Source organism: Anticarsia gemmatalis, chromosome Z (assembly GCF_050436995.1).
Source record: "Anticarsia gemmatalis isolate Benzon Research Colony breed Stoneville strain chromosome Z, ilAntGemm2 primary, whole genome shotgun sequence".
NCBI lineage: Eukaryota > Metazoa > Arthropoda > Insecta > Lepidoptera > Erebidae > Anticarsia > Anticarsia gemmatalis.
The window spans coordinates 9965369-9991413 of record NC_134776.1 but is presented as its reverse complement, the minus strand read 5'-3'; the positions used below and the strand labels follow the sequence as shown (position 1 = coordinate 9991413).

General features: G+C 33.6%; 2 protein-coding genes across 3 annotated transcripts in view; both read left to right on the top strand.

Moving 5' to 3' along the window:
* The first annotated feature begins 241 nt into the window (after positions 1-241).
* Positions 242-6742, top strand: LOC142986769 (putative NADH dehydrogenase [ubiquinone] 1 alpha subcomplex subunit 12). Its single transcript, XM_076135447.1, has 4 exons — positions 242-409; positions 882-1007; positions 1465-1657; positions 6633-6742. The coding sequence occupies exons 1-4, from the start codon at positions 302-304 to the stop codon at positions 6662-6664; spliced, it is 459 nt and encodes a 152-aa protein (XP_075991562.1). The 5' UTR covers positions 242-301; the 3' UTR covers positions 6665-6742.
* A 677-nt stretch (positions 6743-7419) lies between these two features.
* Positions 7420-26045, top strand: part of ap (apterous) — an 83810-nt gene continuing 65184 nt past the window's right edge. The window contains exons 1-2 of one of the 2 annotated variants that reach the window (XM_076134508.1): positions 7420-7584; positions 17013-17332. In XM_076134508.1, coding sequence (XP_075990623.1) covers positions 7549-7584; positions 17013-17332 — 356 coding nt within the window. In that variant the 5' untranslated portion in view covers positions 7420-7548. The remainder of the gene's footprint in view (positions 7585-17012; positions 17333-26045) is intronic. The other variant, XM_076134507.1, reaches the window with a different exon arrangement.

Sequence of the window (26045 nt, the reverse complement as noted above, 5' to 3'; positions counted from 1 at the left end):
CCTCGAGGATTCCGCCGCGTGCTATCGCATTATGCTTACTGTCTCGGTCTAGCAAATGGCAGTTCTAAGCGACAGAAAGAGAAAGGGCTACGGAAAAAGGCGATTCCGTGCTGCCAGACGTGGTTCAACCCTAAGCTGAACATGCGCTTTTGTTTTTGCATTCAGGACCTCTTTGACTATAAAAATGTACTCTGTGGTACGCACTTAAAATAGTACTGTCACTGTCAAATATCTACTAAATTCATTGTTTTCAAATTGAGTTGTTTACTCATTTCTTGATATAACTTGACTTACAGATACAATGGGTTTGATACCGTTTGATAAATTGGCTCGTCTAAAGAGAATAATAAAACAAAACAACGGTATCATTGGCACTATTTCCAAATTATGGAGAACTGATACGTTAAAGGTAATTTCAATAATGTCTATCTTCGTTTCGGAGAATCATTAGATACCTGTAGCCGATTTTTGAGAGCCGATCATTGACTGAAAAGATCATAAGCTCAACAGGCCGATAGGCTGATATGGATCGGATGGTCTTGTGCTAAGGAAGCTTTTCTATCAAAAATGGTTATTCGAGATTCCGTAGAGCAGGGGCTCTCAACCTTTTCTTAGTCCGGACCACTTTTATATTATTCTTGTTAGCGGGGCCCACTATGTAAGTATATTAAAAATAAAGTGTAATAATCATCCTGACAAATTTTTAATTTTAAACTTATTTGCGGACCATATTTTGACTTCACGGACCACTGGTTGGGAACCACTGCCGTAGAGTAATAGCAATTTGACCTTTATGTGAGCATGATTTAAGCATATCCACATGAACTACTGTACTGTAATGTATTGTGTCAGTGTTAAAGCTTTACTTGTATTGAATTCAGGAAGGCAGACTGGTAGGAAAAGACGAATGGGGCAATTCGTACTACGAGAACAACTACTATATGATAAGTCGCAACCGATGGGTCGATTTTAATCCTCGGTTCAATTGGGACTACGACGCTAGTCAGGTAAGATCCCTAGTTTTATAGCTCAAATAAGTTACTTTTTGTACGATTGCCTAATAGTATAAAAAGTGAAAACTAAATATGAAGATTTTATTTGCAATCTTATTATATTTTTGAGTTGAACTAAGTAGAGAAATAGAGAACTTTGTTAGAAAGTTCACATCTCAGTAATCCCAATGTATATACCCACTGTAGCTTTAATGGTGTATAATGAGAGACTGTGGTAAAACTTCAAGGCAGTGGTAGTAGTAGTAGTGGTATGATTTGATTTATTAAACAGCTATCAATGCTCACAAACCTATATTATTAATATGTACAATAGGATGCTACTGCTTCTATACTAAATCACTCAATCGAGCGTGAAATAGATTGTGTGTGTTCGCGCTTTTTACGCTCATCGCCTATGTCGTCTGCTTAATCCTGGCCTAAGTCAGTCAGTGAATCAGTTTATTAAATGTAGGTGACCGCAACGTGGTTCGGTTGGCTGCACCACAAGACGGACAGGTTGCCGTGTCAAGACCCCGCCAAGCACACGCTGTCGTGCTGTTGTTGGGCTCACTGCTGGCTGCAGCCGCACCGTGAGAACATGTCTGGCACTGACGCCGCCTACTACCCTTACAGCACCAAGGTTCCTCACATTAAAACATGGGACGGTAACTATCATTGCTCTTTTAATGTTTTAGACTTTTGAGTACGAATGTCAGTAGTTTCGCTACAACGGTTGAGCTGTTCTTACAGGAATCTTATAAGAATACAAATCCTGGTAGTTTACAAATATCTAAATGGAGCTATCCAGAGTGAAATATATAAACGTTTCTGAGCAGAATTTTTGGAAGATGGAACCTAAATCGAATTGCGCCTGTTTTAAGTTTTCTTTAGCGGCACGTCGTATGTGGTATTATCTACCTTTTTCTTCGATTCTTTAAAAAAACACGGATACATTTTTGAGATTATATTGGAATAATCTTACAAATATAAAAATGTTTTATTACTTTTTGTATGGTTTAAGTAGGAGTACGTAGATTTTGCTGCACCAAACGTATTCTCTTTGTACCAACGTGTGCTCAAGCATCGCTAGTAGTTCGTCATGTCTCTCATAGATGGCACTAAATGTCCCATGAAGCTCTACGTTGTATTCATTTCGTGGTTTAGTTGCTGTATGTTAAACTTTACAAAGTTTCGTAAAATGTATGAATAAGTGTGGCGTCACTGTCTATTAGTATCCAAGAGATATGTATTAGCAGTTTTGTGTATAAGCGAGAAAAAAGTACGAATAGGTAATTAGGTAAGTATGTAAAATATGTTCAGATTCAAAATAGGACTCCCGCACTACGAATTGCTCTTGTCTCGTGGGGACTCTTACAAACACAGAAAGTGCAACCAGAGCCAAAACAACTATTTGTGGACGCACAAATATTTTTGTCCGCGTGAGAATCGAACCCACGACCTCTAGACCCACTGGTAGTGGCGTGGCGATCAGCTTAACCACTGCGCCAAGGAGTTTAATCAGACAGACATGAGATGAGAATAATAAAGCTAAATATATTATGTACAGTTAGCATCAAAATAAAGAAACGTGGAACATTAGAAATGTTCATCAGATGTTGACTGTAGGTGCTGACATTGTAACATGTAATTTGTTCAACTTGCTTAATATATTTTTGAGACATTGTGTCCAATACAATTTATTTTTAAAATAGGTATAATTTCCATATAGATAAGTTTTCAGCTTCTAGACCTAACTAAGTATTTATCATTTTTTCGAAATAGGAAAAAGGAATTGTTTCAGAGATATCCGTTATCGAATAGAAATTAGAGAAAAGTTGTATTCTTACAATTTAGTACAAGCGTAATCCTTTGAAAGCCATATCCACACGTGAACCGCGATCCAGGATCGTGGATAGCTCACTCTTCAACGTCGCACTTCGGATTAGTCGCGGCGCGTCTCCACCAACTTGCACCTGAGTGCGATCCAGCCGCGCGCGATCTGAGTACGTCAGGTCGTTTGATGTGGATCCGGCTAAAAGCACCTTTCACAGATTTTTTATCTTTTTCGCATTATGATTCAGATTGATTCTATTGGAGAGTCCAGAATAGCTCTATTTTCTCACTGGCCTTTCCCCTTCGTGAGTAAATAACATGGTAATAAACCCATAGATCTTAGTGTTTTTCGGCTGATCGTGTCCACTAGAAATTGACTTTCGCATGAAAATTCATTCACTCTCTTCAACTAAGCCATTTGAGATGAAGTTTGAATGTTCTTCATCTGTTTTTCATCTCTTTAATGATTAAATTTTCTCCATTCGACTCTGTACAGAAGTCGTAATTGTGAGTTACAAATATTAATTAATCGATAGCTCTATGGGCTCTACATAAAAATTACTCTTTATTAATTTGACTGCTATTCTACATAAGCATACTCTCCTTGAAATCACTACACACTTTAAATAAATAAAAATATAAGCCCTATGTAATCCTTACATAGTACTATGCCACCTTATGCAAACGCAGACAATTTCAAGCGTAAGGTAGCGTTTGCACTGAAGCGGAGACAACGGATTCTCTGCGTGGCGTTTCGATACGCGTTACCGTATCTGTATGCTACAATTTGATATAGCTCTCCTCGATTGCGCCTTGACTGTTCCTATTCAAATGGATTCGATACGATTTATGTATTTAACCAACCCAAATCCTCGTCTTCGCCTTAATGGAAACACAGCCTATGCCAACATCAGATGATGATGAAAAGGGGAACGAATTCTGTTAAATTCAGAGTCACAACCCTGAATTTAACAGAATTTGTTCCCCTTTTGTATTGGCTATGAATGGTATGTATTTATACCTATTAAAAAGTATACTTTTTTTAAACGAAATCAGAAAAAATATCTATATAAAAACAAGGGGACACCGGAGAAATAAATAATATTTTCCATAATAAGAAATCTTCATGTTCCTCTTATACGAGTATAGCTACCCCGTGCGTAGAGCATGTTTGTTTAACATAAGTAACTATGTACTTTTTTTTTTATTTAGCCTGTTTCTATGTCCCACTGCTGAGCAAAGGCCTCTCAAACTAGTAACTATGTACAATGAAAACAAAATGTAAGGCTCATTTTCCCATAACTTTTTGAACAGGAGGATTATTACGAGACCATCTTAGTATTGAACAATAAAAATACTCTTTCGAGAGAAAAGTAGCAGAGATTCGGTGGTATAATACTCGGCGTATAACGCGCCAATGCAGTTGATCCCTAGTCCATTTCGTTTGAACGAATGTGAACAGGCCGGCCGGCTCCAAGCGTGTTAGACACAATAGACACTGTAGCCTGTGTGAAAAACTAACGTACTAAGCTTCGGGCCTCGTGAGAAGTGACTCAGTAATGTTATGAACGGTCGAACAGATTTTCAGTACTCTGGGGGATGATTTATAAATGACTGGTTTCTGCAACTTCGACCATTCGAAAAGATTTGAAGGGATCAAAAGTATTAAGTTTATTAATGATCTATGTACTAAATTTCAACAAAATCTGTTTAGCAGTTGTTTCAATTTTTGCTCACATTTTTTCATTGCCTATCGGTTATGCAAGCAAAAGCAAAGTTAAAACCATCATGCGAAAACAAATGTGTATTGCCGGCATTATTCTGGTGCATATTCGTTCCTAGCAAGTGTTGTAATCAAACATCGTGCATTGTGCTCAATATTCGGCTATTAGAGGGTTAATGCCAGTCAGTGCTAATTAAGTGCGTAGGTACAGTTAGCAAACAAAGTTGCTGAACTTTTTAGAACTTTTAAATCGGAAAATGTGTCATGCATACTATGTAATATTATTATGTAACCACAAATATTTTGAGATTCCTTGGTGCACCGAAGTTTTGCCAATCCTAATTATTCTTGAATTATATTTATTAATTTTTATATGCATCCAATGATTGTTATTGACTTTAGGAAGTGACATTCGCGACGGACTTTATTATTACAAGTTTAAGTAAATGTAGCCTTCTATTTCTTATAGAGTGTAGAGTCAGCTTTAAAAGTATATAAACACTATTAAATTTTCAATCGTACTTTTTGTATAAAAATATCAATCTTAAAATTAATTATTGGCCAACAAACAAAATGCAGTAATTGAAAAAGTGTTTCAAGTAAACATACAGTAGTAATTTCACTATTTTATTTGATCAAAATGCTTTTAAAAATGTAGCAGTGTTTTTCCGACGCTGACTCTACCTATTAATACTGTACTTGCTATACTGCGTACGTTCTCATGAAGCAAAAGTATCGTAGCAAGTAGCGTTCTTTGGTCTCTGCCTTTAGGAAAAAGGAGTGAGATTTTATGTATGCAATTACATTATCTATTTAAAATATTTCTGCAATTATATACAAATAATTCGCCCGCCATATAGTGCAAAAAACGGCAAGAAAAAACAAAAAAAAAAAAAAAATGTAGAGTGGAATAAGTACTTTATTTGTATTCGAAATACATTCGAGTTTTCGATAACATCGGATCGACAACACGTAGTAGTCGGTTGTCGGCGGCATGCGGCATTCTACTACGCCGCTACGTGCCGCGGTCACTGATTGGCTGCGTAGCAACTCACCGGTATTGCGAGTTGCGACCGCCGTTTATTTTACTTAGGCCCTATTTTACAATCGACAGATGATTTTACTTAAGAAATATCTTTGACTATTGACGGACGGAAAATCTCTTTTTTTTGTATGATGCATCAGTTTTCGCCCGCGACTTCGTTTGCGTGAAAAGATTTGCCGAAGAAAAAGTATCCTATGTGTTCATTTAGTTTATCATAGGCATAGCCATAGGTGTACTAAATTTCAGCATAGTCCGTCTTACAGTTTTTTCGTGAAATAGTCACATACATACGTCATACATCCATTTATTCTTACAAACTTTAAGTAGGAAAGTAAAATTATTGTCCCACTTAGGATACCTTCCGGAATGATAACTTAATAACAAATCTCTTAAAACGACAATATATTACATATTTTTTCATAGGAAGTTCCTACGAGCAAGTTAAGAGTTTGGTTTTAATAATAATATACACTAACTGATACTTGACTAACATTGAGATGCATTATAAGCTCAGTCCGGTGTGACCGAAAAAAGGGCCGTGTGTCTCTACATTCACACTAGGGCTGTCAGTGAGCGATAACCGTTGCAAGCGAACAGTTTATCCAATTAGAACGAAGCGTTTTACTCAAATTGCTGTTTAGTATTAGGCTTGTAATTTTGCCATCATATTGTGTCCGAATTGAGAATTAGTGTACTTTATTTTGATAGACACTATACAGTACATTGCTGATTGAATGTAAGGTATTTGTCACTATCATTTTATGAAAAGGCATTGTACAATATAGTGGTTATTAAATATTTCTCAAGTGTGATATTCAAAAGAAATGTTTTAAAGAGCAACCGTTCCGTTTAAATTCAACGATTTGTGTTGGGGAGTATAACTTAATACTGATTGTTAGCAGCTGTGTGTGTCAACCCTAGCGGTTTCGTAGGGTGAGAGTCGCATCTGTGAAAGTTTGTAGTTTATTCCAATGTAAAGTATTCGCGTAAACTTTGCAAATGGCTTAGTTAAAAATGTGTCAATATGGTTTTTTTTCAGGTTGTACGCTGTGTAATCGACCGAGAGATTGAAATTGTTGGTAACGGTGCTGCAAGAATTGTTATGACTTTACAAGATTGCTTTCTATAAATAAAATGTAACTAACTGTGTATCGGGTTATTATTTCGATACCTATTGCTACCTACTTGCCTAGTACTCATTTAAATAGGATTTATTATCAAAATTATTGGAAGGATGCTTAATACACGAGGGTAAATTTTGTTACGTTGATAACTGTACTTCAAAGTGAACAAGCTCGTTGAAATCTATTATAAGACAAACAGCGACCTACTCATTTTTTGAAAATCATAGAACTATGTTTTACAGGGGTAGTTCCAGGGTTCTCCCTTACATGTTAAAAGCTTTTAATGAACTAGTGGGTGTAATATTCAAATGTGATTGCTATCTTAATTATTTTTCAACATTTATGAGTCACGCACTAATTTCAAACATAAAATTAATGTATTACTCCACAATAATTCTTTTCTGCCCCTGAATGGCATCCATCGACTCCTCGAGTATGATAATAACATAGGAATTTTAAAATAAAATATAAAATCATCGCCCATAAAACTATTCAAACAATATGATAATTTTATTATATCAACGGAGCTATAAATTTTTTGGGTACAAATGATTGAATGAAAAAAATTGCAAGCATTTATTGCGCCGAAATGCTTTAAACGGCAGAAAAAAATCGTAAACAGATTTTTAAAAAAATGTGGTGGGGAGGGGCGTTGCTCTCTGGGCGGCGTCAGGCCAACCTTCGCTGGTGGGGAGCTCGGCCGGTCTGCCGGAGTCAGTTGCGCATCGGTTGCGGCGGGCGACGCACGCATGTCTCGCGAGTGAGTGCAGCAGTGTTGTGGGGCAGAGGCCCATACATTCGAAAATAGCAAACGAAAAAATTGAACCCCAGATGGGAGTATACGAGGAGAGGGGAACGATGCACTGGGTATGATACATCAAACTTTTTTTAACTTTCGTGAATAGTTTAACTTTATCTGCTGGAATATTTCAGCTGATCTTTGGGACTTATCGGCCTTTTTAAAATTCTTAGTTAAAGTATACAAAGTTTAGTACATGCCCTGTCCATACTTACATGGGTGCAAGATATACATACTGCATATATATGCCTACATACTTGCGTTATCGCATGTTTATTTACTTATTATGTAGTAATCTTATACATTATAGTAATCTTGAGATGATAATGAAACCGGATATTGATAGTTTATAAACTTTTACCGACTTTATGAACTTTTATTCTAGATACTATGTAGTTTTAGTTATGTTTAAACAATGTTTGAAACTTTTGAAACTTGTTAGTTGCGGGAACGAACTTGTTAACTAATTTTATAATTATTTTAGTGTAGAAAGTACCTTTTTATTAATCTATTATGTCAATTAAGGTCGCGTAATTGTCAAAGAATACAGTTGTAGGGGTAGAAAATATAGATGCGTATATAATAACAAGTATTAAGTGTTATTGTAACTATTTACGTGAAAAGTTAATTAACATCGGAACGTAAGGTTTCAGTTTTTCGGGATGAGTTTTCTGGGTAATATTTTTTATTTTAATATTATAATATTGTGAAATGTATTTAAGGTTGCTTTGCGCCTGTAGCATACACTTTTACGCTGGTTGCGAGAAGGGAGGCCGCCCACGCAATCCGCTTAAGCTTTCAAGTATCATTACAGATTTTTTTGATTACTGTTCGTATATTTAAAATAAAATATAATGAAAAGAGGACTTCCCTGGTAAAACTGTAGGGTTTCGATTATTATTTATTAATATAGTAATGATGTAGATAATATTATAGTGTTGAATGCATGGTAGATATTATTGATAAATATCTCTAATATATATCTTATACAAGTAAGTTATCTCGCTTAATATATATCCAATTTTGACATAAGAATTTTGATATAAGATATAAAAAATCGCCATAAAGTTTTACGGATAGTTGGTAACATACGCTTTTAACTTTTGATTTGGTTGGCGCGCTATTGTTTCGTCCCGTAGACGGTCAATATAATATTCAAAAGTATGTTTTCAAAGTGAATCAATAATATTTTAGTGAATGTATGGCGGTCGCTGAATTTTGTTGATCTCTTAGAAATAGTAAAACATAATATTTTAAAATGCTACAACTACATACATGTTGCCTTTACAGTTATAGATTCATTGCTTTTATAGCTTTCCATAAAATTACGAATAGATTCATTTGTAAACTGTTGTTTACGTCTACAAGTAGACAATTTTATATTAAGCTTACATTTATTTCCATTCGTCAATTATATGAAAAAGATTAACGGTCTGAGCGTGCACGCACTGTGTCTTTCTATGAATTTGTACAAAAATATATTATTATAAAAAATAAAAGAGGATTACAAGTAACTTTTTCTATGCACGTAAGGTGTAATAGAGTAATGTTATTAATGTTAATAATTACTAATAATATATTATTTCTTTATACATTATTTTGATGTTGTTTTGCTAATTTACTGCAAATTATAGGCATTTACGAGTATTATAAATATTAATAAATGGTAGTAATACAGCGTCTGCGCCGTAAAACGATTTAATCAAGTTGGAGCTTACATGACCTATTATAACTTAATACAATATTGATATTTACGAATTGCTTGTTAAAAAAAATTAAACCCATATTATTTCCTGACAAAATGTTATGTTTGTAAAAATAGTTTTATTATAAAAGTTGTTTTTTTTCTTTTTCGCGGCTTTATGACTAGTGTTGCTAGTTCACTTGATATCTTCCGACATTTCCAAGAATGAAAAGCCAACATAAATTTTCTATTTTATTACAGGACATTACACAAGCTTAAGTAGTTTAAGGATATCTAGATTTTGTTTAAAACGAAGAGTTTTATTTCATTTTGTTTTTATTTTTTTATATTTTCTCCGTTTTGTAATTTATAATTATACGCCAGTTTTTTAGTATAATATTAATGGATACTTGCTTTTTATAAGAATAACGTTATTTGTAAAAAGGGTGTTAAAGTCTTTTCATTAATACATTTTTATTATTAACACCATTTTTTTTTACCCCACGTTATATGCAGTTTTGACTGTATTATCATTATCTTTACTACAGGATATTTCTATTGCAGTAATAAAAAAATAACTTTTTAATCTAACAATGGAATTTAAAATTTATCCGGGAAGTTTAGAAAAATTGGCGGTCATTAAATGATAATGGCATATTAAAAGCACATATATTCTAAAATATTATCCTCAAATGTATTGTATTAATTGTGTATTTAGTAAATGCGGCAACGTGAGAAAATCCTATGTACCTAGTAAGTATTCAAAATAATGTTAGTTTTCCACGTGATGACGTTTAATAGGTAAACGATCTGTTACCTAGGTTATTGTGCATTTATATAATGTACCTTTATAATAGTTATGTAAAGCATAATACTTAGGTACCTATTTTACAGGTCTGGTGAATGATGACTAAGCGTTCACTACGTGTGTGGACGAATTTGAACTCTTAATTGGAAGGCTGTGTTGCTCGCGCTCATGCCTCTACCCGCGTTGAAATTATGATCTCCCCCGAATCTCATAGTTTTCAGAATCAAAGTTATTACTTTTAAAACTTTAACCGGACTTTTATTTTAATTATTAACTAGGTAAAATACAAACGTAACATACAAATATAAGAGTTCTTGAAGCTGGATCTTATTAGTCATGGCTAGAAGTTCTTACTGCGGTCCAATTATCTAATTTAAAGTTGGAGGTATTAAATCGTGTAAACTACGCACAAGCTTACTTGCACACAGGCTCGTTACGAGTCAATCTACGTATTATTTGAACGCATATAAAACCGTATCATCACTAAACTTACCTCATTATCCGTAATTAGACATTGCACATTTTGAATTTATACCAATTTCGGACACATTTTGTTCACACGTTCATCAATTAAATAAACAACTTTATGAAATTAAATTAAATTTTGTACGTTATATTATTGACTGATAAATTAAATTTGAAATTTGAATGGCGGTGAAATAAGCCTGTAGTAATTATTGGGCCATTTCATCGAGGTATTAATTTACGATTGAGCACTAACTGTGCTGCCAACATTTATGTTCGTATCTACAAGCCCAGGCCGTGGGCCAGTGAAAACCATAACTAATAATATTATATGAAGCCTTTTAGTAATGAGCAAATGCTCTACGCACTCATTTAAACGTTCATATTTACGATACACGTTAGTCGCAATAAATTTCGCTTTTTTATTTTAAAAGTATAAATGGTCCATTGTAATATGGCATAATTAAAATATTCTTTTCGTGGAAAACGTATTCCAATAAATGTCTACATTTTCATGGCGATAGCGAAAACAGATTGAAACTTAAGCCGTCTGGTTTTTCATCTTGCAGTAAACTCTATAATGAAATATTTAAAACCAAAGGGATTCTCTGGTATAGTCGTATAATGCATTTAGGTATTTTATTATGAAGGGATGTTCTAGTAATTTTCCAACAAATTCTTTATTTCACTTTAGTTTCTATATTTTTGGGATCATGCCGCAGTAGTAACAGGCAAATACCAGCAGTTGTTCGAATCGTTTGTACGTTTTCGAAATAGTTACCAATATGGAATAAAAAGGAGTTTAGAAATAGGAATAGCATTATTTTTGAAAGCGCAAAGAATTGAAACTTTTTGCAGGGACAAAAATAGTAAGTAAGTTTTGTCAAAAACTGAAAAATCTTTATAAACCTTTGTTTTAGTTTCTGATTTTTAAATCGCTACTTCTGATATAACTCGCTATTTTTAGTAGTTAAGTATTTAGTTAATATTTAGAATAAAATCAATTGTTTAGACTACTGTTTCAATTTGATTATGTTCATTTTATCGTAACCTTTAATACCTTAGTTCAGAGTAATTAAGTACATCGCAAGTGTTGATCTATGACTGATTTTTTGAAAATCCGTTTGTTTATTTAGATTTTTGTTTTGGGTGAAAATAAAAACACGGGAAGATTTTCTCCAGACTTCAGTCATTTGATTCTGATAGTAATTACTTAAAAATAAATAAAGTCACTGTGGACTTCTGAATAAAATGTGGAATTTTGAAAATATACGTTTAGACCACGCGCCTCATTCATGGTAAATAGGAATCCAAGCAAGAGGCGCATGGGTTTATGTTAAGCAAATAGTATCTAAGCCTAAAATATGCTTTGGCGCAGATTATATGTATTGTTGAATATTACTTTTTAATAACTATACATAAATAGTATAGCTTTTAGGTGTTTATATTTAAAATAATAACCAATTCTGTATAAAACAGATTCAGTTTTACTTTTTAACAGGAAATCAAATACGATATACTGCTACATTCTGTAGGCAGTGGATATATTATTATCTTTACACATTGTTAATAATAAACGCTTGAAATCTATATTTATTCATTTACACCTGTTCAATTTACCTGTCGTGAACAAAATGTATCTTATCCTACTACTGTTATAAACGTACTCTGTAAGGATAAATATTTGTCACTAACTCAAAAACTACTGAACATGGTTTGATAAAACTCAGCTACAGGTATTATTCAGTCAATTATTTTCGCAGTAAAGTTGCATGAATCTAGTGAATTTTTTTGCATAGCTTGATGTAGTTTCTGAGGATTTTCTATGTCATAGGTCTTCTGAATTCTCATACGACGATTTGTAATCATATTAAACGACTGGTTAATAGTATTTAGTGATTAACGCGTAAGCTTCTACATGGATTTGCAGGTTTAACATAATTAAGTACATCCTAAAAAAAAACTTAAACTAAAACTAAATATAAACGAATAGTGTAATCTAACAATTAAAATAATTTTGTAACGAATGGTCTATCGGGTACTGTTACAAGTAAATAAAGGTTTTGTGAGTATGTCATTTAGAAACAGAATTTATTTTTCGTAGACAAGTTATATTCAATTGTCATTTCTATGTACTGCATTATATTTTGATGAACAGTCAAAGTGCAAGTTAAAATTTAAATAATTATGCGCAAAACGGCGATTAATATAATCAAGTTACATTTATTAGTTAAAAATGAAGATAGGTTGGTTACCGTCGGTACGTTTCATTCGCCGTCGGTACAGCCGGCTCACCACCCACACGCCGCTGCTGCCTAAATTATACAATATATAAATATACAAAGCCTAATTGCAAACATTTTCGCAGTCATAAATTAAACACTTACAATAGTTAAGTAGTAATTTGATACATAATTAAAACTAATTACATCCAAAAACAATAGGTTTTATAAAATTTAAAATAAATACCGACAATGGCACCTCCAGCCGTTACCGTGAGGAATACAATCCCGTTGGTTACTAAATTTAATTAGATAAAAATAGTAAGGTTTTTTTATTGTTTTTTTAAATGTCTTTTTCAAGAAAAAATAACTGCCAACGCTCTAAGTAGGTGCATCAACTGCTCTAACCGTTAATATATAAATAATAACGAAAACTGTAAAAATATAATCTGTTATGCAGATCTCACACACACATCTAGTGATGAAATTACATCTCAGTCCCTGTTCGTGTATGTCCTAATGCAATACATGTCGCAATTTGGTTACATTACTGCTCTAGATAGAATTGGTACTAACATGAACAACATATTATTATCTACAATTACTACTCATATGTTCGTTTGATAGGTATTGCACTACTATAGTGACAGAATTTAATTAAGAAGTTACTTCTCAAATACTATTTTTTCTCTTTGCATCAAACTAGGAATATAAAATTAAAGAGAACTGCACACTGTAAGCGGAGTAAATATAGGAAAAAGAGTCGAGACTGTACTAAAAATAGTTGGAAAGTTGAATCTCGTCTGCAATATTTAAGTCGAACTGAAATACTTTGCCTTCCCACTCGACACAGGCTTCATTCACTCTTCTACACCTAATATCACTTATCAAAAATGTTGTACGACAACTATTTGCATGTGTGTTTTTGACACTCGCATATTCACATAGAAACTGCAAAAAATAATAAACACAACCACGGTTTGGTGGTCATTTTTTGTCATGACCCACACGAATATTCATTTAAGTAATCTTTTTGCTAAATAAACTGCCGGTGTACATTTTTGTTGAACTATAATTATAAATTTACTAGTTTTGTACCATGGCGCCGTTCGCGTTAGTGCGTCTCGGTGGTGTGAAAACTTGTACAGGTTTCAAGATTGTGTCAAAGTTAAGACTTTTTGCGTCATTTTTTGTCTGCAAATGTATATTTATTTAATTTTATTTATACTTTTTCAATTCTTGGTTTTTGATGGGTTAAGATAAACATGAACATAAAATAGACGTTTTAGTGTTTACCTTGACTGAAGCATTTCCTAAAATGTTAAATTTACTTAAATATTGTTGCATTTTGTTACCGAGGCCGAGTAATTAAGTTGAGAGTTGTAACAGCGTGTTGCTAGACGACGACACGATCATTTCTCGTGAGAACAGTTCATACAACATGAAACATATTAAGTCGATTGTACGAGTTACATTTATTATTATAATCCATAATACCAAGCTATTCTGTATAGGCAATTTTACAATAACTCTATTTACTTCGAAACCTAAGCAAAATATTCTATGGGAACCAATTATTTTTATTATTTTCAGAAAATTCCTTTCACCGTTACAAACACCCAGCTTTTCCAATTCATACATTATTAATATGGCTTTATTGGTTCCTTTATAGATATTTTCTTCCCACTTCGCTATCATTACAAAGTTACGGCATCATTTATTTTGAGTAGGAGTCACGTAATTCTTCTTCTATTTTTAGCATTTGAGATAATATTGTCCGAAAATAATCATTTATGATTTACGCAGTACGTAATGTTATCAATGCATTACATAATAAGACAAAAGCGGCCTAGATCTGTATCTAGGAAGATGGGCCCTGACCCGATATATCAATGAACTTAAGACCTCAGCAGATTACTACGTCTAGACATGCGAATATTGCGAAATCTTCATAAATTAATTAAATTGTATTGTACGCTTAGAGTCGGTGATAACTGATTAACAATGATAAAGTTGGTTTGGGGAAGTGTTTCTTGGTGAAACTTACTTACTCTACCTTCAGAACCGTTCATGAACTGTAACTTACTAAAACAATATCTGACTGAATGAATATACTAACTTGATTTCGCGTTTAGTATTTGTTTATTACAGTATTCGTTTTATTCTTACGCCGATAGACCAATGATACCGCCGATTGCCGCCTCCGCGTCTCTATGATTCTATTTTTATGATTCTCTATGATCTTGATAGTTTTTTTGTGAAAACTAGAACAAACTTCGAGGATAACTCTTAATTTTTCTTATATCTGCTTATTGTAAGATTCATAATTAATGTGCAGAGAGAATGTATTTACTTACAGAAGTGAGTTTGTCGCTCGAGTGGTCTCAATGTATTACCGCCACTATTTCGTAGCCGGCCGTTATATGCTTCAGTATCATTATAAAACATTCACAAAACTTGCCTAAGAATTTTAATGAATAAAATATTTTCGAATATCATTTCATAAGTGGTTCCGAACGTGGTCATTGCATCGCAGAGCCACTGATGCGACGTTATAAATTAAAAATGATATATTAATCGTCTAAGAAGTTCAACAATCCAAATAACAATTAGTAAAGTAGGTATTAAAATAAAAGAAAATTCATTATCTCCTCCATGTTAATAAAATTGCTGTAATATGTACGCAGATAGAATAATGGCGAAATTATACTAAAATATAACTGTTCATTATAACACTGCTACAAATTATAGCTACTATTGTTTTAATTTAGCACTTAACATGACTTTTATTCGCTACTGTTTATTTATATATTAATTAGGTAGGAAGTACACTTACATAAATAAATAGCTTCATTTTATATAGACCTTTAATATAACTAATATAAATTGTAGAGTGAGATAGAAACAAATCTGCATTTAACTTATAAAACAAAAAGTATTTATGAAGTAAATATTCCATAGCACTTCGGTACTACAGCAAGTGTCAACTACATAAGTGGGTACATAATATTAAGTGCTGCTCTAACTGGTCTGTATGCATGCAACACTGGGTGTAGAATTCTCAGTAGTTACCTGGGTGAAGTTTACTAACTTTTCTCTACTTCTTTAGTAAGTCATGATAGGACGTAAGTAATTAGAAATTAGTTTTGAAAGTTTTGAGCTTTAATAAATTCTGTATATCAATTATGGTGTAGCTCAATTCGATTGCTGTCTATCCCATGGAATATGTATTCTTAATATTCGTAAATAATTCATACAGACTCATAATTAATTGATAGCGATTTTAATATTGAAAAGAAAAGACGTTTCAGTTTTTATTTATTTAATTTATAAATAGAAGTTAACAACGAAGCCACTTTAATTAAGATGAAGCACTTAAACGTTTGAATCAACTTCAAAGGTTTACTGTTTAGTAAACGTCTCGCAAAGAGAATCTTACAAATGCTAAAGATTGAAGTAAACTGCATCGAACAACTAAATACTTGGAAATAACTTAAGCTTTGTGTAAACGTTTACTTAAAGAATAATTCCTCAGAGAATTACTTGAATGGATTTGAACGTCAAATGTACAGGATTAATTGTTGGTTCCCTGCAAAGTGTGTTCCAGTTAATAATTTTATACTTTATTTCCAATTCCAAAAACTAAAAAAGCTTTCTTTCTTGTCTATGAGACTTTATGCCTAATGTGTGTGGTTACCGGTTTGAGTCCCGGCCGGGAAAAAACTATTGGGATTTTTACGTCCTCTGTTAGAAAGGTCTCGTCCAACCAATAGTAGTAGTCGTTGAAAGAGGCACGTCTAGAATAACTGATTTACAAAGTTTTGCGCTGTAGTTTCGTTCTAGTTCGTCTATCCACACTTGTGAAACTACGAAGAAAGTTCAGGTTGATCCGTAATACCTATAATAAAATAATAGTTATGTACTTATAATTAGAGGACGATAGAGTCGTCGGTGAGAGACCTCCCGGCCAGTAATAACAATGTCATAAAATTTCATTAAATAATTGACATGTAAGGTGTCCACGACAACCCATTGCCAATTACGTCTATAATGGTCTTTATATTTATCGCTACTACTATCAAATGTAAACTAGCAATTTTATTGGTACAACCAACGAGGATAGGATTTTTTAAATGTCCAGGAGTTTGGGTTTGTTATTGAGTAGTACGTATATTTATGTAGCGCGTTTATGTCTATTGTTCTAAATTTGAAGCTAGATGCTTTATCCAAGAACTACATATGTTTATACTTTATAATTTAATTTTACTATAGGTTCGACTTATATTAGTGTAGTCTAAAATAGTTAAATTGTTGCAGCAACAAAGTGACAGATACATCACATCGGCATACGAGGGCGGCGGCGAGCTGTCGCCGGTCGCGCCCGCCGCATCTCCCGGCTCTCCCCGCGACTGCACCTCCTGCAGGAAGCGAGAGCCTCCAGACGAGACTCCTCAGCCACCTGAAGACGCGTGCGCCGGCTGCGGCTCACGCATCACTGACAGATACTATCTCCTGGCGCTAGAACGCCGCTGGCACACCCCCTGCCTCAAATGTTGCGAGTGCAAGATGCCCCTAGATTCTGAACAGAGGTGCTACGCGAGAGATAGCAACATATTCTGCAAGAATGATTATTTCAGGTAATAAATTACTTTTTAAAATTTAGTTATTTATCTTTGTAGCATGCAGTTTTTTATTATTTATCAGATATTTTTTGTCGCGCCCATTTCCGTGTAAGATGATAATAAAATGTACTAGTGGTCACGCAAACAAACTAATCCTAAGTTCATCAACACAGTTTTGCAGGTGGAGTAACTGCTAACTGGTTGTTTAATGTCTTAATTATGTCTTTGTGCAGATGGCGAAACATATAAAATAAACCAATTTGTCAATTAAACGATGCGTACTGTTTAAAAGAATCGATTTAAATGGCGGGTAGTCATCTGAGTTAGTTGTTTATGTCCTTGTTATAGTTTCTTGAAAATATGGGCAATGTGCATGTTCACCTCATGATAATATTGTAGATATCACAGAATAATATTATTATTTTTTAGAGATTTCTTTGAATACAACGGAACAACAGGAAAAATAATTATTAATACGTTGACAAAAGTGCACGGAAAGTATAGAGGTACATGTGTATGTAAGATTTTTTATAGAGTATTCATTGAGTAAGCAATAAACATGTCAGGCTTAGATGTTTGTATCATGAAATAACTATAAGTTAGTAGATTAGCAACATGGGTGCACATTCGATGCAAAAACGTAAGGCATCATTCACTATGTTTTATAGTTTTATGCAAATTACAAACTGTAACTAGATCACTTTTTCTTTTTTTCACATTTTCCTTGGTATGCAAATATGTAATTGCTGATGATGAGGATAATAAGTGAGACATCAGCGATGGATACCAAAAGATTACAGATTAAAAAAATTAAATCTTAAACGTGAATATGACTATTTTTCCAGTGTTCATATTTTAAATTAAGATGCAAAGTAATCCGCCTTCATGCTATTTAAGTTGTTTTACACAACAGTTGGATTTTACCACAACTTTAATAACTTTACACCTTCGTTCGTAGTTTTTATTTGCTACGTTCGTTCGTTTTAGTTCATTGCACACAGAACGCAAGTTTCATTTTGCATTATACAGGGCATTATTGGCATTATGCTGTGTCAAACAGTCAACCGTTTTAAAGGCTTAATTAAAAACGAAATAGGCTGTGTAGTGTGAGCTTTAATTATTTTTGCACTAATTTATAGCTGGTGTTGTAAGTTTATTTTAAGTTTCACCTGTGATACGGCGTGAGAGTGACGTATGGCTTACAAGTTGTAGTGGTTTTGTATTTACATTAATGATATTAAATTTAGAGTACTGCACCGTTGTGATTCTCCAGCCGCATGTTTATATTGCTCGTAGACTTGTTTCTACTTTACAGGTTGTTACAGCCACGTCTCCTCCGATACATTATTTATGCAGCTGTGAATAATCAGCTTGTTTATTTTTCACTTGTTTATGCGTTGTTTATCCTAATAGATCTAAAACTTTTAATGCTGCCAAGACACTTTTAATTGAATAAAATATTTCAAGATTTGAATTGAGCAATATTTATGCTCGTAAAGTTTATCTCATGAGTATAACGTTCTCTAAGAAAAGAAGCCAGATCAATGTAGTTAATTTTTAATAAGTTCTGAATAAATTGAACATCGACATCGAGCTTTATTAGAGAGTCTGAACATCAACTGAGAGTGGGTAGATGTACTGAATTGCAGCTCAAACAAATATTTTTGTTTCGAAATTATTTTATTACATAAAATCCTCCCTGTTCACTTCACTTGTATGTGATACCATTAGTATGAAACTGACATCAGATCCGGGGGATACTCGTCAAAATCCGACAACATGCAGTTATTTAAAATTCAGATTAGCACTTCAGCGCTTATCTCAGATAAAGCAAATCAAAAGTACTAATTATAATTGCCTAATTAAAACAAAAAGCTGGTTCTTCCGTACATATTTTATGTTTTATAAATGCACCTGCGAAGTCATGGTGTAAGTAATTAAATAATAAATGTATACATTACTGACATTCATATTTAGTATCGCATTTAAGTTCGCCTTGAACTGTCCTATGCTCTATATCGTACATAGTACGGGAAAATGTCGTTCGCTTGTACGGTTTTATCAAAAATAGCTGTAAAATTTTAAGGCAACCATGGCGTTATTACGAATTTTCGATACGATCTTATCACTTTTGTGTCCATGCGACATTTGTAGTTACTCGATGAACATAATAATATATTTTTATAAGTGCGCTTCAGGCGTTGATCCATATTCTCGATACGATAATTATCAATATCATTTGCGATTGCGAAAAATACGTTGAAAACAAACTGAAAACACATAGACCTTTTCTTTTACGATTGCGATCTCACGTGAATAGAAATCAACTTAGGAAGATTTCCAAGTTTATTTAGCACTAAGCTTAAAGTTCTATAGAGCCATAGAGCTGAGGTACTAAAGTCGTATACAAATCTCGTCGGACCTTACACAAGTCATTAGTTGAGACCTTTGCGCCATAAAATATGCTATTCATTCACCACGAATGATATGAGTGAACTTATGGGTTTATGTTGGCTGTATAATTCTTGCCAACGCATATAAAAATTCGCGACCAGTGTGGCATGACACTGACATTATGGAATGTAGGCTCTATCTTAAACTTTGATGTCGGTAGAATCGGCTTTATGTTTTACGGATATCTGTCAACACAATAGATTCAGGACTATTTTATAGCAAACGTAAAGCTCTATTGTCTGTGATATTTAGAAATTTTAGCTTTCTTATTTTACACCTTGACATTTGACTACACCCGTTAAAGAAGAAAAGTAAACGTAGTCGACCATTAATAATTCCGCGGTAGCGTGACCCAAACATTCAATTTAATATTTTAAAACTTTACTGAATACGCTTAAAACAATCGCAAGTAAACATCTTTTTCACCTTGCGGGACATTTGGAATGTTCTCAGAAGTTGAGCTAGCCGTCCTGGGTGAAGGGTGCGTCAAGCTATCAGATGTACGTAGATCGGTGGTCACAACTCACGGCACCTTATCACCGAGCAGCACGTACGCATACGCGGGGGACGCCGCCTGACGCGGCGGGACGTCGCTGTGGGACGCGCGCCACTGACAGCGGATAGCGATTTAATGAGTCGAGCTTTTGTTTTGCTGCAGTTATTTGTTCCAACTATCATCGACGTAGTAGTGACTCTCATAAGGTGGTTTTGACGTCTAGGTTTAGATTTTGCTTTGTTGGTGGTTATCGTCAACTATTTCTCTGCTTTTCTCTGTGTACAAACCAGAATCGATCATTCGGATATCACAATTTACATTTTCGTAATTTTTGATGTATGGAACAAATAATTCTACCTTATAATAATCGCTTACGCTGGCACTCGGACCGCAGCCGACAATATTAGCTAAGTTTCTTTTTTATATCCCTCGTATATTCAGTTTTTACTGTTCAAATCGTCGTCGGTAATTCATGACGTTGTAACACTTGTAGCCAGTCCTGACGTCACGGCCTACGTCATAAAAATGTAGAATTATTATGATGTTCACCATTGTAATTGATACTTTCAACGTTGACTAGATTATGACATATTACGATGTAATAAAGTTATTCCATCAGATAGTGCTTATTTACATAAATATACTATTGATGATAAAAATAAAAATATATATTGTAATATTCGTGGCGATGGTAGGCTTCTGTTCGTTACGGGACATTTTGATGTGGAATTCGGAAGTTATGAATGTTATTAATTTGTGGAACTTCATGTAATCGTATATTATTACAAAATGCAGCAGTCGTTTTTATTCACATTTGAGTTTGTAGGAGTGATTGCGTCGTTAAAACGTATCATGATTAAAGTAAATTTATATATTATTATAAGTAGAGTCACAAGGCACGAATTTAAATTATCGTTGAGTACAACAGGACTTAGTCCAGAAATCAACAAAAATAACTTATGTTATGTATAGTATGTATGTATGTATGTTAAAGCTCACTAGAGCTTGTACGCCTCTCATCTGTCTTGTACAAACGATCCATTTCTCCGCCTTGTCAAATCACAGCACCAACCTGAGGTGCCAAAACCATAATCTTATTGACTTCGAATCGATTAAAAACTCGATGACAGTTCTGATTGTGCATCGATACGCCGATATATCGGTAATCGATACTGACATCGACCGCTCGTTGCCATCAATACGAACTGACAAGCTCGACGATATGTTTTCATTCTTTCGTGACAGTTGTGATTAAGTTTGACGCTTTGACCGCGCGCGATTAAAACTTGTGTTGTCAAATATCTAATGTCACCCGATCGTGGAAGATGTGTTATTCGCGGTTTTATACGTCTCAAGCATGTCAATACTGCTAGAAGCTAGTTTACGGGCACTTAGATATTTAGTACTAAGAAATACTCTTAATAAAACCAAAAGATTACACGTACTTTTCGATTTACTGTATTAATACTTTGTGCTTAAAGACAACTTGTTCTAAATATAGTCTCCAGTGCTAATCTTATCTAAGTATAATTTCCGACTCGTTTGATATCGTTAAGTCATCGCGCGGTTGGACGTCCTACACGGTTTCCCACTTGACAAGTTTTCGTCAAAGTTCGGCTCTATCGTGTGGTATAGTTACTTGAACCAATGAAAATACTGGTTTGATTTTGTAACAGAATCGACTCATTCTCATTACTAACAACTATGAATCAATATTTCATAAGTAGGAAATCGTTGTAGGAAAGTGTAGTACATACCAAATATCTCTTGATGTTTTAAATTGCATTAACTATAAGTTAATTGATTGTTTTCGCTATCATAGTTTGTTTGTTGTTATTTAAGACGAGTTCATTGAGTTGTATTTAAAAGCTCTCAGAACCATTTTGTGTAAACGAATAGTACTTAGCTCCCAATGCAATTAATATAAATGAATTGATTTCAATTTGCCTCAATCTGGGCCTCAATCTTACATAATATTTTAATTATTTATATGCGAAATAGCACTAAACAGGTTTCGTTTTACAATTTGTTTAATATTTATATAAGTTAAGCATATTCTTATAGGTACGGAAGTTAACACGAATGATAAAATCGGCTTACAACGGCATAGCACATATTGTTTATAATATATTATACACTCAATGCACACTAATTGTTATAAGGAAAAAATCGTAACTTGACGCTCGCTGTGTTTTGGTAAAAATAAACGATTGTTAAGTGTATTATCTTGCTAGTTACTGTCAGTTCTATTAAATTCACAATAGATAATTACAGGTGTCTGAGAGCTTACACAAAACACTCATAAATATTATATAGGTAGATAAATTTTAACGTCTATGAGGGAAAATGCACTAATTCTTTCAAAAATATATAAGCAAGGTGAAAGGGCACGAGAATAATATACGTTATATTTTTATGTTCTTGGTGTTTTAGTATTTTTAGAAGATAGGTAAGGTGTTTGACAAGTTGTTTTTATTATCACGACTTGCTTTTTCTAGTGCCCCTGATGCTGTGCTCAAGTCATATCATTGATTAATTAAAGAAATTGAGAATTATCGGTATTTTAGTTCATTATAGAAGTTGTCCAATAATTTAATTCGGTTGGCACAGCAGCTTGTACAGGTATTCAATTATCTCGGCAAAAGTTGACGTACAATAAAATATGTTCTCTGTAAATCATTACTTTCATCGCCAAGTAGTCGGCTCCTCAGATCACAGCTACCTCATTCTCGAATAACAAACATATCAGCCAAACTTGATATACAATAGACGAGAGCCGTAAATCGTCAACTACGTTATGTCTCCGTAAATCAAACAGTGGTCCGTCCCCGACACTTGTTAAATTACTAATAAAAGTCTTCAACGAGACTCAGGCGCATATATTAAGGCCGGTTTATGGCCACCGAGTGCATCGGCGCGTTTGATTGGACGATCGGTTGAGATCCAGTTAAATCGAGTCGCTTCGGCTTTTTAAATTTTAACTAACTTCGGCGATAGAAAGCAGAGATGACGAATTGAAACAAACGCTGCAATATAAATAAATCAGTAGGCAAATAATTACGACACGGCTTTTGATTGGCCAGTATCGTATGTTGTAAAGTTAGGTTTTTTGAGATTCGCGATAAACCTTCTTTGATGAAAAATATTTATGTCGAAGGTGTGTTAATTTATGTGTGAATGAATGTTACACAACTCACTTGTTTGTCATGCATCTAAATTAGTACTACTTTCGACATGCGAACCGTCTTGAATGAACTTGTAGGGTAGTCATCGATTATTTAATTAAGAGTATGCAGAAATGCAGCTAAATCATACATTATGCTCTAGTTTTATTTATTATTCCCTTTATAAATAGGAGGGAAGCACATATACGTACATTTAAACTTAATATGTAATGACTAAAGCACAATACGTGCGTTTCACATTTAGATTCGTTTCAAGTTCTGAATTATCCGTCTGGAGAATGAATAATTATGTTATCACAAATTTGAGTTAACATTGTTTAATATTGATAATTAACTCATTTTCTGAGTCCTCATTTTTAAAAGAAACCAGGTATAAACCGCTGGCCTAGATAATTTACAATGCACTTTATTGGGTAGATGTATATTTTTTGACAATAAGTAGTAGTTAGATCTCCCAATGTACTGTCAAGGCTTAACACTTGTGGTTTTAGGATGACTAATGACAGAACATTATTATGAAAACATACCTGTTAGAGCTTTTCATCTTGAAGCATGTATAAGTATTAAAAGTAAAAATAAATTGTGAACAAAAAATGGTGAACATTAATTATTCCGTCTTATAAAATGTGCATAGAGCTCTAACACATTAGAATATTATGGCTGTAACAACTTATTCAGCTTAGTCAAAAATAGCTAATTTGCGTATTCATGTTTAAATCAGCTTTTGACCGCGTCGCCTTGCACATTGTTTTTATCGTTGAAAAAAGAAGCCTTTGTCCTTTACCTAAAAATAATTTACGATTTTATAAAGTGCACATTTTTATTGTCATCGCTTATGCCCGCTGTCCATAAAAGAGTAGCCTACGTCTTTCTCCTAGTTATAATCTACCTTCCGCGTTATATTTTATCCATATCAATCAAATGATTTTCACGTGAGAAAATGATTATCAAACACAATTTCCACTTTTCATATCAGTATGCATTTTATCATGTACCGACGTTAATCTGTTTGTAATACGTTAGTAATGTATCTACATAAGTATATGTTATACAATTCATGTAAGACAGGTTTAAATTTAAACTTGTGTTTGAGTAATGTAGGCTTCTTTAATAAATTAAACTCAAATGGACTAATTTATTTACACGAATCAAACAGGTTTACGTTATGTCAATAAAATACTAGTATGTATGTACGGCGTACGTGTTATGGACTCTACATTATTCATATAGGTATGTTTTATAATGATTAATCATCCGGCTGTTATGACAGGAGTGGGAAATGCGTTTGTTCATCGAAACTAATCATACTTGATTATATTATTTATCGTTTTAGCAAAAGGTTGATTTACTTTACAATTTTCTTTAATGTTCGCCACTGAATTGTTTATATTGTTACCTATTTTTTTTATTATATGTGTTAAGTTTCGCAAATATAATTGACAGTCACTTTTTGATACGTAGCCTGACTCTTTTTTGTATTATGTCTTCTTGTCAAGCCATAGTACATAGCGTCGTTCAATTTTAGAACCACCAAGCTCAAGCGGTTTACCCTTTCTTATTGATACTTACTCAATACATTGTAGAAATGGTAATTAACAAGGAATTCTTAAATATACTTCACCGTTGTCTCTAGAACACAGAGCATCGTATAATATGAAAGTCAATGAAATAAATTATTTTTTACGAAGCACTCGGTGGCCTTGGTCATTCCTTAGCGCCCACTCGATTAATACCGTTAAAAACTAGTACAGTTACCAACTGGATTGAGCTTAACCATTTTTTTAATAAAACATTATTATATTTAAAACTATCTTAGTGTGTGGGAATCTTAGTTCCATTGTTGAATGCTTTTGCAACTATCTTGTGAACTTGAATATTTACATTCGCATTTTTATAGCAATAGGACAGATATGTTATCTTAGTGTCATATAAAGAGCTTAATTTTTTTTACTATTATTGCTGAACCGCTGGCTGAAATTGAAAATTACAGTTAAATGTTTTACATACACTTTCGTTTCTCCTTTTTGTGTAAGTTACGTAACTGTATCATCTGAGTTAAATCATAATCGTCTTGAAGATTCACAGTTCAGTTTTTGTATTCTAAGCAACATAAAATGTACATAAAATATAAATATTTTTATCACAATTACTTAACATCTCAATTTGTGTGGAGGCCTCCATTATCGAGATGGCGTCTATATATTTCAATATATAATTTTATTGTAACTGATACTGACATCAGATTGTTATCACCTATTTGCATATCTCTCTTAGTATCTTGTTATTTGATAGTTTTTAGTCGTAACACGTTAAAGCATACCATTGTGAAGTACTCTGTGCGATACTTCGTCTGCTGATAGTATACAGTAGGACCATTGGATAGCCACGTATAATACATTTTATTTGTAGATTTTTAATAACTGTGCGCGTAATAGTATAAAGTTTCTTGAAGATGATACGTTTGGCCTCGATATAACTCGATGTTACGTGTAGAATTGGTATAGAATGACTTTTGAGTGTGACCAGTAGTTAATCGAGTTTTTGTTGAGTAAGAACTTAAAAAGACGTTATTAAGTGTTCATATATGATATTT

What these genes read in the sequence shown, in the direction of transcription:
- LOC142986769 (XM_076135447.1), top strand. Translation starts at nt 302, where the DNA reads ATGGGTTTGATACCGTTTGATAAATTGGCTCGTCTAAAGAGAATAATA. An exon ending in GGAGAACTGATACGTTAAAG is followed by an intron (nt 410 to 881) that starts GTAATTTCAATA and finishes TATTGAATTCAG; the next exon opens with GAAGGCAGACTGGTAGGAAA. An exon ending in TCACATTAAAACATGGGACG is followed by an intron (nt 1,658 to 6,632) that starts GTAACTATCATT and finishes GTTTTTTTTCAG; the next exon opens with GTTGTACGCTGTGTAATCGA.